At 43.6% G+C, this 21,550-nt stretch overlaps 2 protein-coding genes across 6 annotated transcripts in view; one reads left to right on the top strand and one right to left on the bottom strand.

The window, feature by feature from the left end:
- The window catches only part of CPSF7 (cleavage and polyadenylation specific factor 7), a 22,763-nt gene extending 14,970 nt beyond the window's left edge, over window positions 1-7,793 (bottom strand). For 4 of the 5 annotated variants that reach the window (XR_013829411.1, XM_079928976.1, XM_079928975.1 and 1 more), the window contains exons 1-3: window positions 7,677-7,793; window positions 6,951-7,059; window positions 236-454 (exon numbers count right to left, since the gene is read on the bottom strand). Coding sequence is in view for 4 of the 5 variants with exons in the window: in XM_079928976.1 (XP_079785102.1) it covers window positions 236-454; window positions 6,951-7,004 (273 nt within the window). In the remaining variant the exon portion in view is untranslated. Of the gene's footprint in view, window positions 1-235; window positions 455-4,644; window positions 6,545-6,950; window positions 7,060-7,676 lie in introns of those variants that run through there. The other variant, XM_079928978.1, reaches the window with a different exon arrangement.
- On the top strand, window positions 7,783-21,550 carry SDHAF2 (succinate dehydrogenase complex assembly factor 2). Its single transcript, XM_079928979.1, has 4 exons — window positions 7,783-7,935; window positions 12,338-12,561; window positions 12,642-12,751; window positions 20,818-21,550. The coding sequence occupies exons 1-4, from the start codon at window positions 7,900-7,902 to the stop codon at window positions 20,946-20,948; spliced, it is 501 nt and encodes a 166-aa protein (XP_079785105.1). The 5' UTR covers window positions 7,783-7,899; the 3' UTR covers window positions 20,949-21,550.

Below are 21,550 nucleotides of genomic sequence, written 5' to 3'. Positions count from 1 at the left end.
GGGCGGTAACAAGATGGCAGAAAAAGCAACTACCCACTTAATCATTGCTTTCTTCGGCACCAGTACGTCCTCAGGATAGTTCTCTTTCAGAGATCAATCCAACCTGATCCCAGGAAAAAGAAATCCAACCCCATCAGAGCACAAAACAGTGCAACAGTGGTTTCTGAAAATGCCATCACCTCCCAGTGCTCTCCCTCCAGCCCACCCACAAGCCTTTTTGGTTACCCATGCTCACCCAGGAGAAACTGCCCACATAGACAGCAGCTCGCCTATTACGCAGGCCACTGTAGGTGTAGAGAATTGCAGGGGTCTTGTTATTGGGCTTGGGAGATGGCTCCTGGCGAACAGGAGGTGGCGGCTCAGTGCTGCTGCTTCTGTCATCTGAGGGCTGTGAGGTGGCTGTCAACACGTCATCGTACAGGTCAATCTGATCTGTATTGTTGAACTCTGGGTCCTAAGAGACGAGGGGTTGGCAAAGGTGGGTTTGAAAACCTTTCGTTTTGTCCATTCTATTTGACTCTAATTTACTTACAATCCACGGTCAAATATATTATAAAACATACAAAACTTCCTTGTCCTACTCTAGGAAACTAGGAAGAAAAACTTCCCCATGTAAAACAATTTTAACACTTAATTATACTTATGTATGTAGGTGTTTCTCCTAAGACCCTGTTAGCAGTCTATAGTGTTTCTAGCTTTAATCAACTGTGAGACTCAAAAGGTATATGACGATTAAACAAGCAAACTAAGAATGCAGAGATGCATCTGCTACTGCTATCAATGTGGCCAGCTTCTCAAGACCACATCTAAGATACACTAATGAAAATTTGTTTTCAACATCTTATGCTATTTCCAAAATCAAGAGTTACACAAAACTTACTCTTCTACTTAATAAGAAATAGAGTAGGGCTTCCCTGGTGGCAAGCCCGTGCGCCACAACTACTGAGCCTGTGCTCTAGAGCCTTTGAGCCACAACTACTGAAGCCTGCTCGCCTAGAGCCCGTGCTCCGCAACAAGAGAAACCACCGCAATGAGAAGCCCGCGCACCGCAATGAAGAGTAGCCTCTGCTCCTGCAACAAGAGAAAGCCCATGTGCAGAAACAAAGACCCAATGCAGCCAAAAATGGAAGGGAGGGAGGGAGGGAGGGAGGAAGAAAGGAAGGAAGGAAGGAAGGAAGGAAGGAAAGAAAGGGAGTATATTTATTTAGAAATGTAAATCGGGGGAAAAGCATGTTAAAGTGGGAACCAAAACACAAAAAAGAATGGGAGTTATTGGTTTAAACTCTTTGACTTACACAAATGATTTAGAGAAGCTCTAAAACTCATAGTACATAATCCCATCTTTCCATTAACCATCAAAGAAATATAAAAAATAAAAGGAAAGTGAATAATGGGGGGATTTTCCATTATAAGTTCTATTTCTCAAATGACATGCAGATCCAATACATTACCATGACATTCATGAGACATCTTTGAGCAATACCAGAGATGTCCAATGATACACAAAAACAGTTAAGTTCTCTAAAATATAAAGGTCAGGGGCTTCCCTGGTGGCGCAGTGGTTGAGAGTCTGCCTGCCAATGCAGGGGACACGGGTTCGAGCCCTGGTCTGGGAAGATCCCACATGCCGCAGAGCGGCTGGGCCCGTGAGCCATGGCCGCTGAGCCTGTGCGTCCGGAGCCTGTGCTCTGCAACGAGAGGCCGCGACAGTGAGAGGCCCATGCACCGCGATGAAGAGTGGCCCCCGCTTGCCGCAACTAGAGAAAGCCCTTGCACAGAAACAAAGACCCAATACAGCCAAAAATAAATAAATAAAAATTTAAAATATATATATATATATATATAAAGGTCAGGAAACAGGACAAGCACCGATATCATAAGCTGTGTTATAGTAAGCTTTCAAATATGAACGTGAATTCTGCAAGATAGGCAAAATATACTTTTTGCCTATGTGATATGTTACTGTTATGGACTGAATGTTTGATTCCCCCCTACATACACTGAAACCCTACTCCCCAATGTGATGGTATTAGGAGGTAGGGCCTTCAGGAGGTAATTAAGATGAGATGAGGTCTTGAGGGTAGAGCCCATGAAAGGGATTAGTGCCCTTATAAGAATCAAGAGAGCTTGCTTGCTCTGCTATGCTCTGCATGATGTGAGGATACAAGTTGGCAGTCTGCAACTGAGAGAGGCTGATCACCAGAACATGAACCTGATCTCAGTTTTCCAGCCTCTAGAACTGTGAGAAATACATTTGTTTATAAGCCACCCAGTCTTTGCTATTTTGTTACAGCAGCCCAAGCTAACACTTATATAAAAATTCCTAAAATCAAAAGAACTACTACTAAGGGACCTTAATGTTTCAGATTTTGCAATGTCATTATCTCAGAGAGGATCTTTTTATTTTAAGGATCAGACAAGTATATTTTCAGGTAACATTCTAAAACATCCAAACAGTGCTAAAGAGGATACTGCCAAAATGAGAGTACAGGGAGACGTTCGGAGTGTCTTAGGGAAACTATAGCTCATTCATGTCATTGCTGTCTTTTAAAAACAGGAATAAAGAAAGAGCCTATACTAAGGGAATAAAAGAACCTGTATTAAGTAACTTGTTTAATTGCCTGAAGGAGAATCATTTCCCCTAATGCAACTCAGGACAGGAAGCTCCAGTAACTTTCTCCCTTCAATACCATCACAAGAACTGCCAATCCTGAACTTCGACTAGAGAAGAGACTAACTACAAAATGCATTCTTAGACCTACATACCATTAGCAACTTTTGGAAACAATCTTTTAGTTTCTCAGTTTATCTGAAGAACATGCACACCATGATAATACTATTGGATTGTTCTGGTATTGAGGGGGAAAGGATTCTACTTCCTGAGGCATGTAAATAGCTTCAAGTATTACAAACACTCTTAACAAGCCCCATAGGAGAGGAGTTTGAAGCTTGTAAAAATCTCGCAAAGAGAATGGCAAAAGGGAGTAAACTTTTTTAGGGGCAACTTAAAAGCAAGAAAAGGAATCAGTGAGGCAAATAAGCACAGGAAAACTATTTTAGGTAGTCAAACCTATAAATAAGGACCTTGCATAAAAAAGGATGCGTATGTGAAGAACGGGGAGAAGCTAACATTGGAGAGCACAGGGTGGATAATAAATTAAAAAGGTGAAGAAAGCTACGGCTAATAACTCAACATTTTATGTGTAAAATATTTCACAGCCTTACATCTCAAACAATCCTAACTCTAGACAAACCACTTATTTTTTTTGTTTGTTTGTTTTTTGCGGTATGCGGGCCTCTCACTGTTGTGGCCTCTCCCATTGCGGAGCACAGGCTCCGGACGCACAGGCTCAGCGGCCATGGCTCACGGGCCCAGCCGCTTCGCGGCATGTGGGAATCTTCCCGGACCAGGGCACAAACCCATGTCCCCTGCATCAGCAGGCGGACTCTCAACCACTGCGCCACCAGGGAAGCCCCAAACCACTTATTTATTTATTCATGTACTAGGTATGATTTGCCCTTGTGGTTCAAGGTAGAGAAAGGACTTAGAAACCACTCAATCTTCTCCAATGCTCTAATCCTCAGACAACACTACTTCACACTTCAAACCAGGGTGCCTTTTTTTTTTTTTTTAAATAAATCAAGGATTGTGAAATGGAACTTAAAGGGAATAAGGAAACACACCATCTTGGATGGTCAGTGGAACCAAACTGCAATTCCTTCCGTGTAGTATCTGTGATTCAGAGATGTGTGTCTAAAAGTTGTAATACAAAAATTATTGCTGATAATTGGGTAGAGGACATGCAGACTCGGGCAGCTCAGACATCAAACATATCACCAGGAAATCCCCCATACTGTAAGCCTCGGCAAACAATCTACTCTTTCAGGGTTCCTTAGAGAATATGACAGACTCAATCCTGGAAGACCCTGGTGGATGGATTACCTTACCACTTTAAGAAACACAAAAGGATTCAATGAACGCAAAATTGTCACAAGATTCAAATGGTCTCTCTGTGCCACAGAGCGTCAGTTCAAAGAAGTTTGTGGGAACTTCTCTGATGCACAGGCAGACCTGTTGAGGATTCTGTTGAAGATTTTATTGAAGAAACAATGTATCAAGTTGTGTTTGGATTTAAATCTGCTAGCAACATCAGTTCACTTTACTCTTCAGTTGCTAAGACAGAAAAACAGATAGGGCCTGAGGTCTTTCAGATTACCAAATGAGCTGGTGTTTTATGCAGGTAAAGAAAAATCTAATTCTACAAATTAAGTGAAAAATACAATGTTTTACAGGCATTGATGTGGAGGGATTCATTTCAGGGAGATTAAAAAAGAAGTATGTATTTAATACTGAATTAATACCAGGGACAATTTTGCATTTAACAGCATAGGAATAACTGTGGTTGTCTCATGAAGCCTCCTCTTGGTTTACAAAAGAGAACTTGCATGATTATGAATTTAAATGAGAACTTCCCCACCTGTCTGCTCAATGTTCCTACCTGCCAGCCCTTTTCCTGATGTCTAAGGGGAATAATACAGCTTAGGATTTATTTTTCTCAAAGCAACCCATTTGATATAATTTTCTTTTAACTGTAACCAAAGCTCAGTTTTTGGCTTTATAATTACTATTTCCACAGTTCTCACCTCACACTCTCCTTCCATCACTGTCCACTGCTCTCAACCACCAGGAATAGAACCTCTTTTGAGTAGAAGAAATCCATTTTTTCCTTTTATCTCACTACTTCTAACACAGTGCCTAGCAAACAGAAGTAGCTCAATAAATACTTGTTGATAAAAATGAGGAAAACTAAGCATATTGTGTAAAGTACCTGTCTTTGCATAAGGAACAGAACAGAGACAAAACACTCAGCAGGATGGCAGCTCTCAGTCTCTTTTCTAGTTGTTCTCCCCAGCCTAAGAGAGCAGCTGTGAACCCTAAGATTCCAACTGTAAAAGGAGTGAAGTAGCTCTGCAAAGGAGGCTTTTGTAGCACATGTTTTAAGAGATCCAGGAGTCAGCACGATAGGGTTCCATTTAGGAACAGTGCTTATTTTCCCTGGGGAGCAAAGTATACATGACAAGGTTCTTGTACACGGGTAAGCTTGGGGTGAATCAATAACATTCTTATAACCTTCTAAAACACAATGTGTACTTGCTGCCTTCAGTCTAAGCTTGCTTCTAACAATCCTAGCCAAACAGAGCTTTTACCACTTCTTTAGCGCCTCCAGAACATACTAAAACCAGCTTTGCTAAAAATTAACTTACTTGTGGGGAAAAAAGCACCCTTCCCCTGACCTTCCCCCAGCCATAAGACATTCAAAATCTATACTTTTTTCAACTTACTAAGTATCAAATACTGTCCATTTGATATAAATGTCTACTTGATTTCACACACCATCTTTGGCCTATCTTAGACCCATAAAAAAGTCCTGTTTAACTAAAGAGACCAGAGAACAAATTGTTGAGGCCAATGACTTCTACCTTGACAAAGCAGTGACCACTGGATGAGGCCTATGTCTTGTCTATGACCTACAAGCTGCATTGCTTAAGAAATTATGGAATCTCATTTCTCAGACCAAATGTTCCTGTGGTCAAGGACCCTGTTCTACCCATTTCCCAAAGTGAATCAGCAGCACTGTTACCAACCCACAGATAAGGAAATTAGGGGAAAAGAAGTTTTTAAAATGAATAATTGAGAACAACTAAGGGAGCCTTGTTTTCTTGCTATCTAGTACTAAAAAAACAGTAAAAAGTAGTAAGTCTGATTCAAAGTAATATGAAAAACTCAGGAAAACAATGGTTTGTAACTAAATATTCTAAACCTTTTTTCTCATTCAGAAATAATTATGACTTGTTTGAAATTTAAAGAAAAATCTTCATGTATTTAAGTTAATCAACAGCCACATGTACATGACTTCAGTTTGGCTGAGAAGACATGGGAAAATGACTAACTTATGTCAAGTGAAAGAAATGGCATATATCAACCTCTTCTGTTGCTTCATATCAAAGCCAGGGTCCAATCAGAGCACTTTCCTTCCCTAGCCTGTTTTTTTATCCTCTTTCCAGGTCCTTACATGTAGCCATTAAAAGATGCCAACAGGAAGAACCAGCTTACTGAAGTAGAACAGTGCTGAAAATAATCCAGGCAAGATATTAGTAAGTTTTAAATAGAGATTTTGGGACACTCTTGAGATTTGACCTCAAGAACTCAGAACTGAACTGTATATGAAATTATTGTTTCAAAGGACATTACTGTATCGTATTTCTTGACATATCATATAGAGACCAACAAATCCAACTTAGAGCATGTGGCTGGGTCTGTATCTGCTTCGTAACTGGTTTGTCCAACACCTTTACCTCCCCCCACCAAACAAGGAGATCCACCAATAAAATTTACTTCTCAAGCCTGGAGTCAAGCTACTTCTGAAAGGAAGGAAGACAGAAAACAACTGGAATGCAGCTGAAATTAAACGTTAAAGCTATCTTTTATACCGTGCCTCTCACTGCCCTATGGGGGAGGAGACTGCATTTCTCCAGGGGCAGTTTGAGAGAATCTCAAAGGAACAGGTACCAACATCATCCTCATGAATACTATAGCAAACCTAATTCTGATTTTTAATTTTGGTTAGTCTTCGAAGAGACTGACATCCAACTTTGGCTTCCTGGGGGAGCAAGTTCCACAGGTTGATTCATCACTCTATTAAACCTCATTTTTATTTACTCTTAAATCAAAGCTTTTAAAATCAAGCCTGGAGGCTTAAGTTAACATAAAGCAGAACGGTCAGAAATCTTGGAAGTCTGTGCTAGAGGGAAAATTTTAGATCTGACAGAGGGGTGTTTAGGCCTATAAAATCCTCATGGACTGACACAGCCTGGAACCACTGCAAGTTTGGTGCAAGTGATTCCTCAGCTGGTACAGGAAAATACCAACGTTCCCGATGACCGCTCACCTGATTGAACTCCTCGTCAGCATATATATCAATCAAGTCCACTCCTTCTGACATGGCTCCGGAAGGAAGATCTCGAGCCCGGAAAATGGACAAGGTAAGAAAGATGCCACTGCAGTATCCAGAAAGAAACAGAGTTAGAGGCGTAAGGGTCCCAGGGTGGGATGAGGGCACTGGTTGCCAACCTCCCGTCTCCAGAGACGCAGCATCCCGGCAGCCCGAGCTCTGCCCCACCCGCTCCGCCCCGCCCCCGGCCTCGCGCCGCCCCTCGCTCTCCCAGGCCACCGGGGCTCGCGGGGCTCGCTGCCCATCACCCTCGGGCCCGACCGGAGCTGCGCCGCAGCTGCCTGGGCGCGACGAGGAAGTGCAGGCCTCTGCTCCTAGGGGCCCTCGGATGGCGCTGCGAAGAACGATCGCGGCGAAGCCCGCAGCTACAGTCCGCCGCACCTGCCGAGGCCCCAAGCGGCCCCGGCTAGAGTCCCTGCGGGTCTCGGATCTCCAACCACCTCCGCTCCCCACCCAGGCCTAGTCCTCGCCCCCAGCTAGGCCCGCCGCGCTCCCTCCCCACAGACCCGGCCCGACGCCCTCGGCCCCCTCCCTCAAAGGCCCGCGCCTCCCGCCGCCCGCCAACTCCGGGTACCCCGAACTCAACCGACCCCCTCCCCGCCTCAGCGCCGTCCCCGAGCCCTCTTCCGGCCCAGCCGGCCCCCGGCCGCGCGCCCCCGTTACCGGGAATATGGCGGCGGCGGCGGCGAGTCCGGACTAGGCCCGAAGCGCGCGAACCGCTCTCTGCCCCAGGTCCCCCGCCGCCGGCGTCACACGCACAGCCACTTCCGCCATACGCGAGGACGCATCTTCCGGCTCAGGTCCTCAGAGCTGCTGTCTGCGGGACTGGTGCCCGGAAGTTCCCGGAAGTGGCCGGGCCTCTGGCTTCTGATGTGGGTCGGGTAAAATGGCGGTGGCTGCTGTGTTCCCTGCCCTTCCGCGGGTGAGGAGAGTGGGGGTTGTAGGGTGCTAAGCAGGCCGCAGTGAGAACTGTATCTCGTCTTCCTCTGAAGTGGAGGCCGAGAGAAGCGTCCAGCTGCCTGATAGCCCAGGGCAAGGGCAGACCCAAGGAGAGGTCGATCTTGCAACGTAGGGAGATTCAGGTTACATCCACCCTTGCCTGAGCCCACTGTGTGTCTGTCTCGTAATATCGTTGAACCGTCAGTCTTCGTGGGAGACCCAATTCAGATTTCACCTATTTCCCAGGTGGAGCTGGCCCGACAGCCTCTGGGCGCCCCTTCTCTCTTTTTTTAAGTCTCTCTGTTCTTTTTAAGTCTTTAGTATCTGTCATGGTGTCACATAGTTTCATAAGATCGTTTTTCTTTTTGAATATAGACTGTTAACACTGTAAACTTCGCTCTTAGAACTGCTTTTGCTCAGTCTCATAGCTTTGTGATGTGTTTTTGTCTGCAGATATTTTCTAATTCCCTTTTGATTTCTCTTTTTACCCAGTGGTGGTTCAAGAGTGAGAGTGTGTTGTTTAATTTTCACTTATTTGTGAATTTTCCAGTTTTCCTTCTGCTGTCGATTTCTAGTTTCATTCTGTTGTGTTCAGAAAAGATGCTTTGTATGATTTCAATCTTTTTTGTTAGGACTTGTTTCGAAACCTAACATGCTGTCTATCCTGGAGAATGTCCTCAGTGTGCTTGAGAAGAATGTGTATTCTGCTGCTGTTTAGTGGAATGTTCTGTATATGTATGTTTGGCCCTTTTGGCTTACAGCGTTGTTCATGTCCTCTACTTCCTTATTGATCTTCTGTCTGGATGTTCGATTTATTATTGAAAATGGCTTTTGAAATCTCCAAATATTACTGTGTTACTATTTCTCCCTTCAGTTCTGTCAATATTTGCTTCATATATTTGGATGCTCTGATATTGGTTGCATGTGTAATTGTTGTATCCTCGTCGTGAATTGACCCTTTTATCATTATATTACGTCCTTTTAAAATCTCTTTTGACAGTTTTGACTTAAAGTTTATTTTGTCTGATATAAGTAGGGCCATCTCTGCTCTCTTTTGGTTACCTTTTGCATGGAATATATTTCAGACTTTCACTTTCAGCCTACATGTTCCCTTACATCTAAAATGAGTTTTTTGTAAGGCATATAGTTGGATCTTGTGGGTTTTAAAAAATCTATTCAGCCACTGTATGTATTTTGATTGGTGAGTTTAATCCACTTACATTTAAAATAATTACTGACAGGGAAGGACTTACTATTGCCACTTTGTTCATTGTTTTCTCTCTGTCTTGTAGCTTTTGTGTCCCTTTTTACTCTTTTGCTGTCATCCCTTGTGTTTCATTGATTTTCTTCTATAGAGACATGCTTCAATTCCTTTGTCATTTTCTATTGTGTATAGGTGTTTTCTTTGTGGTTATTGTGGGGCTTACATAGAACATTTTATCATCTATTTTAAACTGATAATAATTTCAATCTCATACAAAAGCTGCTCTTTTACTCCTCCCACCTTATGTTATTGATGTCACACTACATATTTTTGTTGTGTATCCATTAGCGTATTTTATAGTTTTTTGTCTTTGTCTTTTAACTTCTAAGCCAGAATTAAACCTGATTTACCCACCATCATTACAGTGTTACAGTATCCTGTGTTTGTCCTATATATACATTTACCAGTGAGCTTTATGCTTTCAAATGCTTTTGTGTTACTGTCTAGTGTCCTTTGTCTCCTTTGGGTTTCTTCAATTTGGATGTCCATTTCTTTCCCCAAATTGGGGAAGTTTTTGACCATTATTCCTTCAAATAAGCTTTCTGCCCCTTTCTCTCTTTTTTCTCCTTCTGGGATTCCCATAATATTTGTATTGGTCTGCTTGATGATGTCCTATAAGTCCCTTAAGCATACTTCACTCTTTTTCATTCTTTTTCTTCCTCTGATCGGGTAGTTTCAAATAAACTGTCTTTGAGTTCACTGATTCTTCTGCTTGATCAAGTATGCTATTTAACCCCTGTATTTTTCAATTTGGTCATTCTTCATCTCCAAAATTTTGTTTTTGTTTTTTTTTTAATATTTCTCTTCATTGATATTCTCATTTTGTTCTTGCATTGTTTTCCTCAGTTCATTGAATATCTTGATGACATTTATTTTGAGTTATTTGTCAGGTAATTCGTATACCTCTGTTTCCAGGGCTGGTTTCTGGAAGTTTGTTTTATTTCTTTGATTAGGCCTTGTTTTGCCATTTCTTCATGCACCTTGCAACTTTGTGCTTAGATCCATGCATTTGAAAAAACAACCACCTCTCCTAGTCTTTTTGGACTGACTTTGTACAAGGAAAGACCTTTGCCAATCGGTCCAGGTAGAGAATCTGGGGGCCTATCAAACCTTTTGTGTAGAAATGTCTTCTCTAGACTTGTGCACGTAGATTCCCAACTAGAGGGATTTGCTGGCTTCTTTTTTCACGAGCTCATAATCTCTTGCTCCCTCTGGTGTCTCTTTATGGTACTACAGGTTCTCTGGAGCTGCCGCAAGCCTCCCAGCTCTCCTCAGCAGCCCCCAGGCTTCAGAGTATCCCAGGTCCCATGAGCGCTGCAGGTTGGCCGAGACGGAAACCAGTCCCTTGTGCAGCTCCTTGAAAAAGCAGGAGTTTTGGATACATCCTCCTCCTTTCTTTCCATTGGCCTCTGTCGGCTGTACCACAGGTCCTCAGAAGCAGCAGCAAGCTGACCAGCTCTCTTTGGTTTTCAGAGGACCCCAAATATCTAGAGTATGCTGGGTCCTGTCAGTGCTCTGAGACAGGCAAGACAGAAGCCTTTCTCGCAGGCAGCTCCCCGAAAAGCTGGAACGTAGGACACACATTCTACCTCTTCCTCCCCAGGTAGAAGTCAGGAATTGGGGGTTTTCTTCTGCTTGTTTTGTGCTAAGCCACAGGTAGGGACGATGGCGAGTGAGTGTATGCTAGTCCAAACCCTCACCTATTTCTCAGCAGCCCCCAACCTGGCATCTTTTCTGTCACACTTAGATTCAGACAAGACAGACACTAGTCGATCGGGCATCCCCCTGAAAGGCTGCATGTTGGGTGTATGTTTCAGTCTTTTCTTTCCCTCCCAGGGAGAAGCCAGGAGCTGAGAATTTTCTCCAGTTGCACTGGGCTAAGCCAGGGCATAGGGGGGGGACTATGTTGAATGAGTACCATGAATTTTTCTTCCAGCTGCAGTGTAGCTGGCTTTGTGCTCACCTGAGGTTCAGGAGCCTCTTAGCTGGTTTCTGGATTTCTCATAAAGGGAATTGGTCGGTGTATTGTTGGGTAGTTTGTGTCTCCGTGGGAGAAGGAGAGTGTGGGACTTCCTGTTCCACCATCTTGCTGACGTCACCACCTTCTCATTGCGTCTTTTTTTATACATTTTTGTTTTTATAAATTTATTTTTTTATTTTATTTATTTATTTGGCTGTGTTGGGTCTTCGTTTCTGTGCGAGGGCTTTCTCTAGTTGTGGCAAGTGGGGGCCACTCTTCATCGCGGTGCATGGGCCTCACTATCGCAGCCTCTCTTATTGCAGAGCACAAGCCCCAGACGTGCAGGCTCAGTACTTGTGGCTCACGGGCCCAGTTGCTCCGCGGCATGTGGGATCCTCCCAGACCAGTGCTCGAACCCGTGTCCCCTGCATTGGCAGGCAGATTCTCAACCACTGCGCCACCAGGGAAGCCCTCGTTGCATCTTGATAGTTTTTGCCCTTCTCTAGATTGGGAAACTTTGGGGAATTAGGGGCCATACCATCACCGTCTGCTCAGATTTTGACACAGGCAGGTGATTAGAATGCAAACCATATTGTAAGAATTTTAAGGGAATGCAAAGGAAAGAAAAAATATTTCTGCTGGAGAGGTTCTGGAAAGACACTGGTTAAGAACATGTTTGCAGTCATGGGTGGTTCCAGTCTTCACAGTAGTTACTGTTTGGGTGAACTTGATAAGTCATTCAGCCTCTCCGAGCCTCAGCTTCCTAAGCTGTAAAGCGGGGACAGTATCAGCATAACTTCTTTTTTTTTTTATTGAGGTATAGTTGATTTACAGTATTTTATAAGTTTCAGGGGTACAACGTAGTAGTTCACAATTTTTAAAGATTAAACTCCATTTATAGTTATTATAAAATCAGCATAACTTCTTAAGGACTGAAGGAGATCAAATGCATTTTGCACCTAGTAAGTGTTGAGTGAATGACAAGGATGGTCGTCCTTGTTAAAAAGATGTTTGTGGGGACTTCCCTGGTGGTCCGGTGGTTAAGATTCCGCACTTCCACTGCAGGGGGCGCAGGTTCGATCCCTGGTTGGGGAACTAAGATCCCGCAGGTCGAGGCCAAAAAAAAAAAACCTGTGATATTTGTGACTTATTTGTTTTCAGGTGCTTGCTCTGTCAAGACGCCACCTGGTGTCTCCTTCGCTCAGAGTGACATCATTCAGACGCTGCTACAGAGGTGACAGCCCGATAGATTCCCAGAAGGACATGATTGAAATCCCTTTGCCTCCATGGCAGGAGCGAACTGATGAATCCATAGAAACCAAAAGGGCCCGGCTGCTCTATGAGAGCAGGAAGAGGGGGATGCTGGAAAACTGCATCCTTCTCAGGTAAGGGGATAGGAGTCGGGATAGCACTTCTCTTTGACCGGAGGCAAGCTTTTCAACTTCTTTTTCTTTCTTGTTTCTAGCCTCTTCGCGAAGGCACATCTGCACAACATGACAGAGAAACAACTGAACCTCTACGATCGCCTGATTAATGAACCCAGTAATGACTGGGATATTTACTACTGGGCTACAGGTACTAGGCATGATAAGCAACATAAAGTGAAAAATAGGATGACTTGGGCTGATTTGAGTCTGGAATGGTATCCTGGGCATTTTTTTTTTCTTTTATCATGTAGTAGACACTCAACCCAAACACTCTTCAGATTTTTCCAAAGCGTGCAAAATTTGTTTTATGAGGTAAGGTTCTTTGCAAGCAAAAGAAACCTATTCTATCTAACTTAAGCAAAAAAGGGAATTTAGTGGAATTGTATGGGAAGCTCCATACAAAACTTATCAAAGAGAAGGTTGAAGAAAACCAGGCCCGGAATGGAGTGGAATGAGACAGCTCAGGCTGCACAGCACGAGGTCTTCAGGAGTCTCACTCTGGCACCACCTTTGTGAGGAATGAATTCTCATTGTGTATAGTTAGGATTAGCTTTGGCTGTGAGTAAAAATACCCCAAACAATAATGGCTTAAAGAAGACAGAACTATGTTTCTCTTTCTCATAACAGAAGTTCAGAGGTAGATCTCCAGAATGCACAGAGGGGTTTCAGAGTCACAGAGGCCAGATTCCTCCTGACTTGCTTTTCCTTCACCCTCCGCCTGTGTAGGGCTACCTCATGCCCCAGCATGGCTGCTGAGGCTCTATCTGTCATGTCCATATTTCAGCCAGGGAAAAAGGGTAGGAGAGTGCACCCCATTTTTTATGGATCCTTCTCAAGAAATTATACACCATAATTCCACTTATTTTCCACCTGCCACACTTTAGTCATATGGCTACACCTCACCATAAGGAAGAAATAATGTAGCCTATTCCACGTGCCCAGCTAAATTGGGGATCCTATTATCAAGGAAAAATGGGAGAATAGATATTAGGAGACATCTCATCCATTTCTGTCACTCTGCATCTCCTGTTTTTGTGTTTCCACTCACTATTTGTACCTTAAAATAGAAGCTGTTCTATAGGTTCCAAGTGTGAAGTGTGACAATACGGGGTCTAGAGGCTTATATAACCATTAGAAAGCCCACAGAGTGGGCTTTATAGAAAGCCCTGGCCCTTTATAGAAAATATTTGTCCCTGACTTAGCATAGTGCATTTGACATTCATCCATGTTGTTGTATCAGTAGTTCATTCTTTTTTTTTGGCTGCGTTGGGTCTTCATTCCTGCGCTCAGGGTTTCTCTAGTTGTGGCGAGCGGGGGCTACTCTTTGTTGCGGTGCATGGGCTTCTTACTGCAGTGGCTTCTTCTGTCGTGGAGCACGGGCTCCAGGCATGCGGGCTTTAGTAGTTGTGGCTCGCGGGCTCAGTAATTGCGGCATGTAGGCTCTGGAGCGCAGGCTCAGTAGTTGTGGCGCACGGGCTTAGTTGCTCTGCGGCATGTGGGATCCTCCTGGACCAGGGATCGAACTCGTGTTCCCTGCATTGGCAGGTGGATTCTTAACCACTGCACCACCAGGGAAGTCCCAATAGTTCATTCTTTTGTATTGAGTGGAATTGCAACGTGTGGATGTACCACAGTTTGTTTATCTGCTGACCAGTTGAAGGACATTAGGATATGTCCAGTTTTAGGCAACTATGAATAAAGCCTAAACTGTAAATCTTTGCATACAGGTTTTTGTGAATGTAGGTTTTAGTTTTTCTTGGGTAAATGCCCAGGAAAAGGGTTTCGGGGTCATATGGTAAATGTATGTTTAACATTATAGCAAACTTTATTGATGGACATTAAAATTTGAATTTCGTATAATTTTCATGTGTCATGAAATATTCTTTTGAGTCTTTTCCCTCAACCGGTTAAAAATCATTCTTAGGGCTTCCCTGGTGGTGCAGTGGTTGAGAGTCCGCCTGCCGATGCCGGGGACACGGGTTCGTGCCCCGGTCCGGGAAGATCCCACATGCCGCGGAGCGGCTGGGCCCGTGGGCCATGACCGCTGAGCCTGCGCGTCCGGAGCCTGTGTTCCGCAGCGGGAGAGGCCACGACAGTGAGAGGCCCGTGTACTGCAAAAAAAAAAAAAAAAAAAAAAAATCATTCTAAGCTCACAGGCCATACAGAAATGGGCAGTATGCCATTGTTTGTCAACTCCTATGCCAAGTAAAAGAGGCCAGACTCAAAGACTCTACACTGTATGATTTCCATTTATATCATATTCTGGAGAAGGCAAAACTACATAGCAGAAAACAGACCAGTGATTGCCCAGGACGGAGTGAGAGGGGAGAAGGAGATGTTCCACATCTTTACCAACACTTGGTATTGTCAGGGTTTAATTTGTTTTTGTTTTTAGCCATTCTAAGAGGCGTGTAGTGATGTGTCGCTGTAGTTTTAGTTGGCACAACCCTAATGACTAAGGATATTGGGGGTCTTCTCTTTTCTTTTCTTTTAATATTTATTTGTTTATTCGGCTGTACCGGGTCTTAGTTGCTGCATGCCGGATCTTCGATGCGGCACGCGGAATCTTTTAGTTGTGGCATGTGGGATCTAGTTCCCTGACCAGGGATCAAACCTGGGCCCCTTGCACTGGGAGCGTGGAGTCTTACGCACTGGACCAACAGGGAAGTCACGAGGGTCTTTTCAAGTCATTTGCCATTCATACCTCTTTGGTGTTGTGTCCCTAAATCTTCCTCCTGCCTTTTTTTTTAATTGGGTTTTTTGTTTTCTGTTTCACCACCAGCATTTGATGCTATAAATTTCCAAGCACTGCTTTAGCCTTATGATACAAATTTGGGCGTGTTGTGTTTTCATTTTCATTCAACTCAAAATAGTTTCTCATTTCCCTTGTGACTTCCTCTTTGACCTGTGAGTTATTTAAAAGTATGTTTAATTTTCAAATATTTCCAGATTTTCCAGGTATTTTTCTGTTATTGATTCCGTTGTTGCCACAGAATGTATGCTATATAATTTCAGTTCTTTTAAATTTCTTGAAATTTGTTTTATGGCCTGAAATGTGTATATCTTTTTTTTTTTTTAATATTATTTATTTATCTTTGGCTGTGTTGGGTCCTCGTTGCTACGCACAGGCTTTCTCTAGTTGTGGCGAGCGGGGGCTACTCTTCAATGTGGTGCGTGGGCTTCTCATTGCCGTGGCTTCTCTTGTTGCGGAGCACAGGGTCTAGGTGCGCGGGCTTCAGTAGTTGTGGCACGTGGGCTCCAGTAGTTGTGGCTCGTGGGCTCTAGAACGCAGGCTCAGTAGTTGTGACGCACGGGCTTAGTTGCTTCACGGCATGTGGGATCTTCCCGGACCAGGGCTCGAACCCGTGTTCCCTGCATTGGCAGGCGGATTCTCAGCCACTGCGCCACCTGGGAAGCCTGAAATGTGTATATCTTAATAAATGTTCCATGTGCATTTATTTGAACACAACATGTTCTGCACTTGTTGATGAAGTTTTCTGTAAATGTCAACAAGGTCAAGTTGGCTGATACCGTTCTTCATGTCTTGTGTATTCTGGTTGATTTTGTCTGTACTCTCTATCAATTAATAAGGAGTGTTGAAATCCCCAACTATAATTGTGGATTTGTCTATTACTCCTTTCAGTTCTCACAGTTTTTGCTTCATATATTTTATAGCTCTGTGATTATGTGAAGACATATTTAGGATTGTTCGATTTTCTTGATGAATTGCGTCTTTTATCATTATATAATGTCTGTCTTTATTGCTGGTAGTTCCAAAGTGTCTGATAGTAGACACTCCAGCTTTCTTTTGATTAGTGTTTGCATGGTATATATTTGTCCATTTATATTAGTTTTCTATTGTTACCACAAACTTTAGTGACTTTAAGCAACAACCATTTATTAGCGCACAGTCCTGTAGGTCAGAAGCTGTGCCGAGACCTCACAGCCTGAAATCAACGTCATCTCTTCTACATTCCTGCCCGGAAGCTCATTCAGGTTTCAGGGAGCATTCATTCCCTGAGGCATAGGACTGAGATCCTTGTTGTCTTGCTTGCTATTAATGTCTTTCAACTTCTAGAAGCTGCTCTCAGGTTCTTGCCACATGGCCCCTCTGTCTCAGCATTGGAGATCCTCCCTCACGTGGAATCCCTCTCATGCTTCAGATCTCTCTGACGTCCCCTTCTGCCACCAGCTGGGGAAGATTCTGCTTTTAAAGAACTCACGTGATTAGGTCAGAACCACCTGGATAATTTTCCTGTCCTGACTGTGCCATATAACATAACGCAGTCATGGGTGTGAAGACCATCATATTCACAGTCCTGGGGATTATACAGGGCTTGTACACAGGGGAGTGGGAGATACTGAGGGCCAGCCTAGAAGGCTGCTTACCACACCATTCTCTTAATTTATCTTTGTCTTTAAGTTGAGCTTCTTATAGATAGATATATAATCATTCTTTTTTATCCAATCTTATAGTCTTTATCTTTTCATTGGTGTGTTTTGGCCATTTACACATAATTAATTACCAGTGTGGTTGAACTAAAATCTACCATCTTTTTTTTTGTTTCCTATTTCTGCTGTCTGTTCTTTGTTCTCTTCCCCCTCTGTTACCATGGATTTTTTTTGGGGGGGGGGTATTTAAAATTTCATTTTATCTCTGCTATTGTTTTTTTTTTCTCTTCTTTTTTTTTTTTTTTTTTTGGCCGCACTGTGTGGCATGTGGGGGGATCAAACCCGTGCCCCCTGCATTGGGAGCGTGGAATCTTAACCACTGGACCGCCAGGGAAGCCCCTCCGCTATTGGTTTATCATTTATATCTGTCTATAATTTTTTTTAGTGATTGCCCTAGGATTTACAGTATACATCTTTAATTAATCATAGTCTACCTTCAAGAATAATATACTAAAAAAAAAAAAAAAAGAATAGCGTACTGCGTCATGTGTAATGTAAGAACTTTCAGTAGTACACTGCGATTTCTCTCTCCCATGTTCTGTGCTTTTGTTGTCACACGTTTTACTTTTACTTACGTTGTACGTCTACACTACATTTCTATTGTTTTACTTTAGACAGTTATCTTTAGAGCAATTTAAACTAAGGGAGAAAATACATTGTATTTTGTATTTTATAAATATGTAAATTATAACACATTATATATAAATATGTATGTAACCTATAACACATATTATGTATAAGGTACATTATATTTACCTTCATTTTAATCATCTCTGGAGATCTTCATTTCTTTATGTAGATCCATGTTTCTCTGGTATCATATTCCTTCTGCTTGAAGAACTTCATTTAATATTTCTTGTAGTGTAGGTTGGCTATTATGAATTCTCTCAGCTTTTGTTTGTCGTTTTCAGAAGGTATTTTCAGTGGATATAGAATTACAGGTTCACAATTATTTCTTTTATTTAAAAAAATTATTTATTTATTTTATTTACTTGGCTGTGCTGGGTCTCACTTGTGGCAGGTGGGCTCCTTAGTTGCGGCTCACCGGCTCATTTGTTGCAGCATGCGAACTCTTAGTTGTGGCATGCATGTGGGATCTAGTTCCCTGACCAGGGATTGAACCCAAGCCCCCTGCCTTGGGAGCTCGGAGTCTTAACCACTGTACCAGCAGGGAAGTCCCCACAATTATTTCTTTCAGCACTTTACATGGGCACTCTTCTTTTGTGAGGCTGTTAGTACGCAGGATCGAGTCAGTCTGGTTAGGAATTGAGCCGGATTTGGATCTGTGTTTCCTACCTCATGTTATTGTTGGAAATTTTTCATCCATTATCTCTTCATATGTTTCTTCTGCCTCATTTTCTTCCTCTTTTCCTTCTGGGATTCCAGTTACACTTGGTTTAGACTGATATTGTTCCACAGCTTTTGGATTCTGTGTTTTGTGTCTTTTACTCTTATTTTTCTTTTCATGTGTTAGTTTGAGTAATTTGTACTGGATAATATTTATTGACCTTTCTTCCACTTCACTAATTCTTTCCTTGACCATTAAATATTATGATGAGTCCATTCTGCTTGTGGGCTACTATATTTCTATTTTTATTTTTAACATTTCCATTTGACTTTCACAGTTTCCACCTCTACTGGAGCTCCTTATCAGTTCATGCATTTTTCCTACTTTTTCCACTAGCACCTTTAACATAATAGTCATAGTTACTTTATTTAAATCCCCTGTCTAATAGTTCTAACATCCACGTCATCCCTGAGTCCGTTTCTGTTGATTGCTTTGTCCTTTCACAGTGTGTTGTTTTTCACTTTTCTTTTGTGTGTATGTTAGACACATTTGATTAAATGTTAGACATCATGAGTGAGACAGTAAAAACTGAGGGAAATGGTCTTTATGCTTAGAAATGGGCATGATCCTTCCGCGGAGCAGTCGGAGTGGGAATCGAGTCAGTCTAGTTAGGAGTTAAGCTTACTTTGGATTTTGTGATTGCTTTGGTTCCCTTCAGTTCACCACCAGCCTCTATTGTTACCATGTGCATCCTCCTGTATTTCTGTGCTTCAAGGAGATCTCTCTCCATGCTGCTCTTGCCCTCTCCCAGCTGTAGATACCTATTGATTTCCACTTGGTGCTTGTTGCTTTGGGGAAGGGAGGGTATTCTCTGTTATCCTGGTCCATTGGTCCCTGTGGCCATGGGTCTTGGGGGTGAGCTTTCTCAGTGATCCTGCTGGTCCCATCAGGGTAGAGGATTTTTTTTCTTTTACCCTTCCACCAGCCCAAATGTGTCCTCACATGTGCCCTGTAGGAGACAGGATTCGCTGATCCACTCCCAGCCCCTTGAGGCTTTTGTTCTTCGGAGAAGGAAGGGCCAGGCTGGGCATTGTGCTTTTGTGGGTGGGTGGGCAGTATTGGCCGCTCCCCTCCTCCTGGCCTGTATCACTGAGGGAGGCTTTCTCCAGCTTCCTGCTCTGGACACAGTCTTTGTCATGCGCATACTTAGTGGCGGATTGTTGAGAAGAACCTGCACATTGGGGCAAATTCTCCTTGTGTCTGTGTCTCCCAGAGATTTTTGTACCTCTCATGCTAGCCTACCTGGCTTTCAGCAGCTGATGAACAATTTTAGCTAAATTCTTCTTACCTGTTCGTATGTGCCCAGTGCCTCGTCTTCCTGTGCCCTCTCTCAAGTGAGCATGTGTTCATATCCATTTTCTCCTTTGAGGGGTCTCTCTTTGCTTAGATTTTATTCTCTTGGGTGCCCTGTGACCTCAGCTCTCTGATGACTTCAGAAAGTTGTGATAGTTCTACTTGATCTGACTTTTTCTTGTTGGGATGAGTATAATGTACTTTCCAACTTTCAGCATCCTGGGGAGCGCCTAAACCTCCTTGATCTTATTCTGGTCGTCACACACAAAAAAACAGATGCCAGGCTCTGTGCCAAGTGAGGGGAAATCAAGCTTTGTTTGGGGGAATTCCCTCTCCTAGCATTGTACTTAGTCTTGCTAGGAGGATAACTCCAAAGCATATTACCTAAGGTTTCCCAGTGGGAGGCTTTGCTTGTAATTTGAACCTTAAGTGAGCATCTCACGGTTGGAAAGAAAGATCCAGAGGTGAGCAGCATCCTGCCAGACTCTCTTCCGCTGGCCTGAGGCTGGCGTCCTCATCTGTCTGCTCTCCGTGCCTTTGTTGCCTCTCCATGCAAATCTGGTTCTCCAGGTTCATGTTAATTTGGGGAGCCTCTATTAGCTTTCCAGTAAATTCTTTCATACTTAAGTTTACTAGAGTTATCAGTCGTTGTCACTTACATCCAATGATTTTTGCCTCAGGAAATATATAGGCTAGAAGGGAAAACACAGTACTCAGAAAACAACTGAAGTACCAAATGCAGAGCAAAACAGTACGGCCAAGGTTGGACAGGCCAGGGGTCAGCAGAATTGCTCATGGAAGACCAGATAGTAAATGTCATCGTCTTGCAGTCATATGGTCTCTGTGGCAACTACTCAGCTCTGCCATCGTAGCACAGAAGCAGCCATGGACAGTACGTAAACAAGTGAGAGCAGCTGTCCCAGTAAAGCTCTTTACAAATACTGGCTGCTGTAGGTTGCCACCCCACGGTACAGGCTGCCGTGTATATTCAGAGGAAGAATGGAGCTGCTCTGTGTATCCACTGTGCTTTTTGGCCAAGGCCAGAGTTTCAAGTTTCAAGATCCTTATACCTGGCAACTGACTGACCAACGTAATTCTTTTTGCCCATCCTTCTCTTGCAGAGGCAAAGCCAGCCCCAGAAATATTTGAAAACGAAGTCATGGCCCTGCTGAGAGACTTTGCTAAGAACAAAAACAGAGAGCAGCGACTGCGGGCCCCAGATCTCGAATACCTCTTCGAAAAGCCACATTGAGCTGAGGGCCACTGCCTGCCTGGCCTCGGTCTGCGGATGGATGCTCACTGCTTATGACGCGTATTGGCCTTGATGTCCTGCTTCTCCTTAGACGCTCAGCCCACCCAGACCATTGGTCCTGCCTCCAATGATGGACCCGCCTCTCTCCTGAGGACATGTAAATGTTCAGTGTATCTCATTCTAAGACCTTGTGGTTCCGTTCTAAGCCTCAAAGCGGTTTGTCTAAGTTACCGGTGTTCGGGCCCAACTTTTCTCTGGCTCCACAGGAGGGCACTGTAGGGGAAGCGATTGTGCCAGCTCGTTGCTTCAGCCAGAAGTGAACTCAGTGCAGAGGGGCAGCCAGCTCTTCGTGCTGTGTGGAAAGCTCCCCGGGTGACCCAGGGCTTTGTTCCAGTGAAATTCCCCCTTCCAACCTGGGATGGTTCTTTCTGCCAAGGGACGCTGATCCAAGCCCCCTGAGCGGAATCCTTCAAAGGCCCAGCAGGCAGATGAGGGCAGTGGGCAGGAATGGTGTGGGCACGCATCCTCATCCGATTTTCTCTAAAATGCTCACTTTGTAAATTGGGCGATAATTGAATATTAAAGAGTATTTTAAAAAGGAA

This window comes from Stenella coeruleoalba (genome assembly GCF_951394435.1).
Source record: "Stenella coeruleoalba genome assembly, chromosome: 8".
Lineage (NCBI taxonomy): Eukaryota > Metazoa > Chordata > Mammalia > Artiodactyla > Delphinidae > Stenella > Stenella coeruleoalba.
This window is presented reverse-complemented; position numbering and strand designations above follow the sequence as displayed.

Excerpts from the sequence above, each read along its gene's own strand:
- SDHAF2 (XM_079928979.1), top strand. The coding sequence starts at position 7,900 with ATGGCGGTGGCTGCTGTGTTCCCTGCCCTTCCGCGG. Across the intron at positions 7,936-12,337 it reads TGTTCCCTGCCCTTCCGCGG|GTGCTTGCTCTGTCAAGACG; the intron begins GTGAGGAGAGTG and ends ATTTGTTTTCAG. Across the intron at positions 12,752-20,817 it reads TATTTACTACTGGGCTACAG|AGGCAAAGCCAGCCCCAGAA; the intron begins GTACTAGGCATG and ends CTTCTCTTGCAG.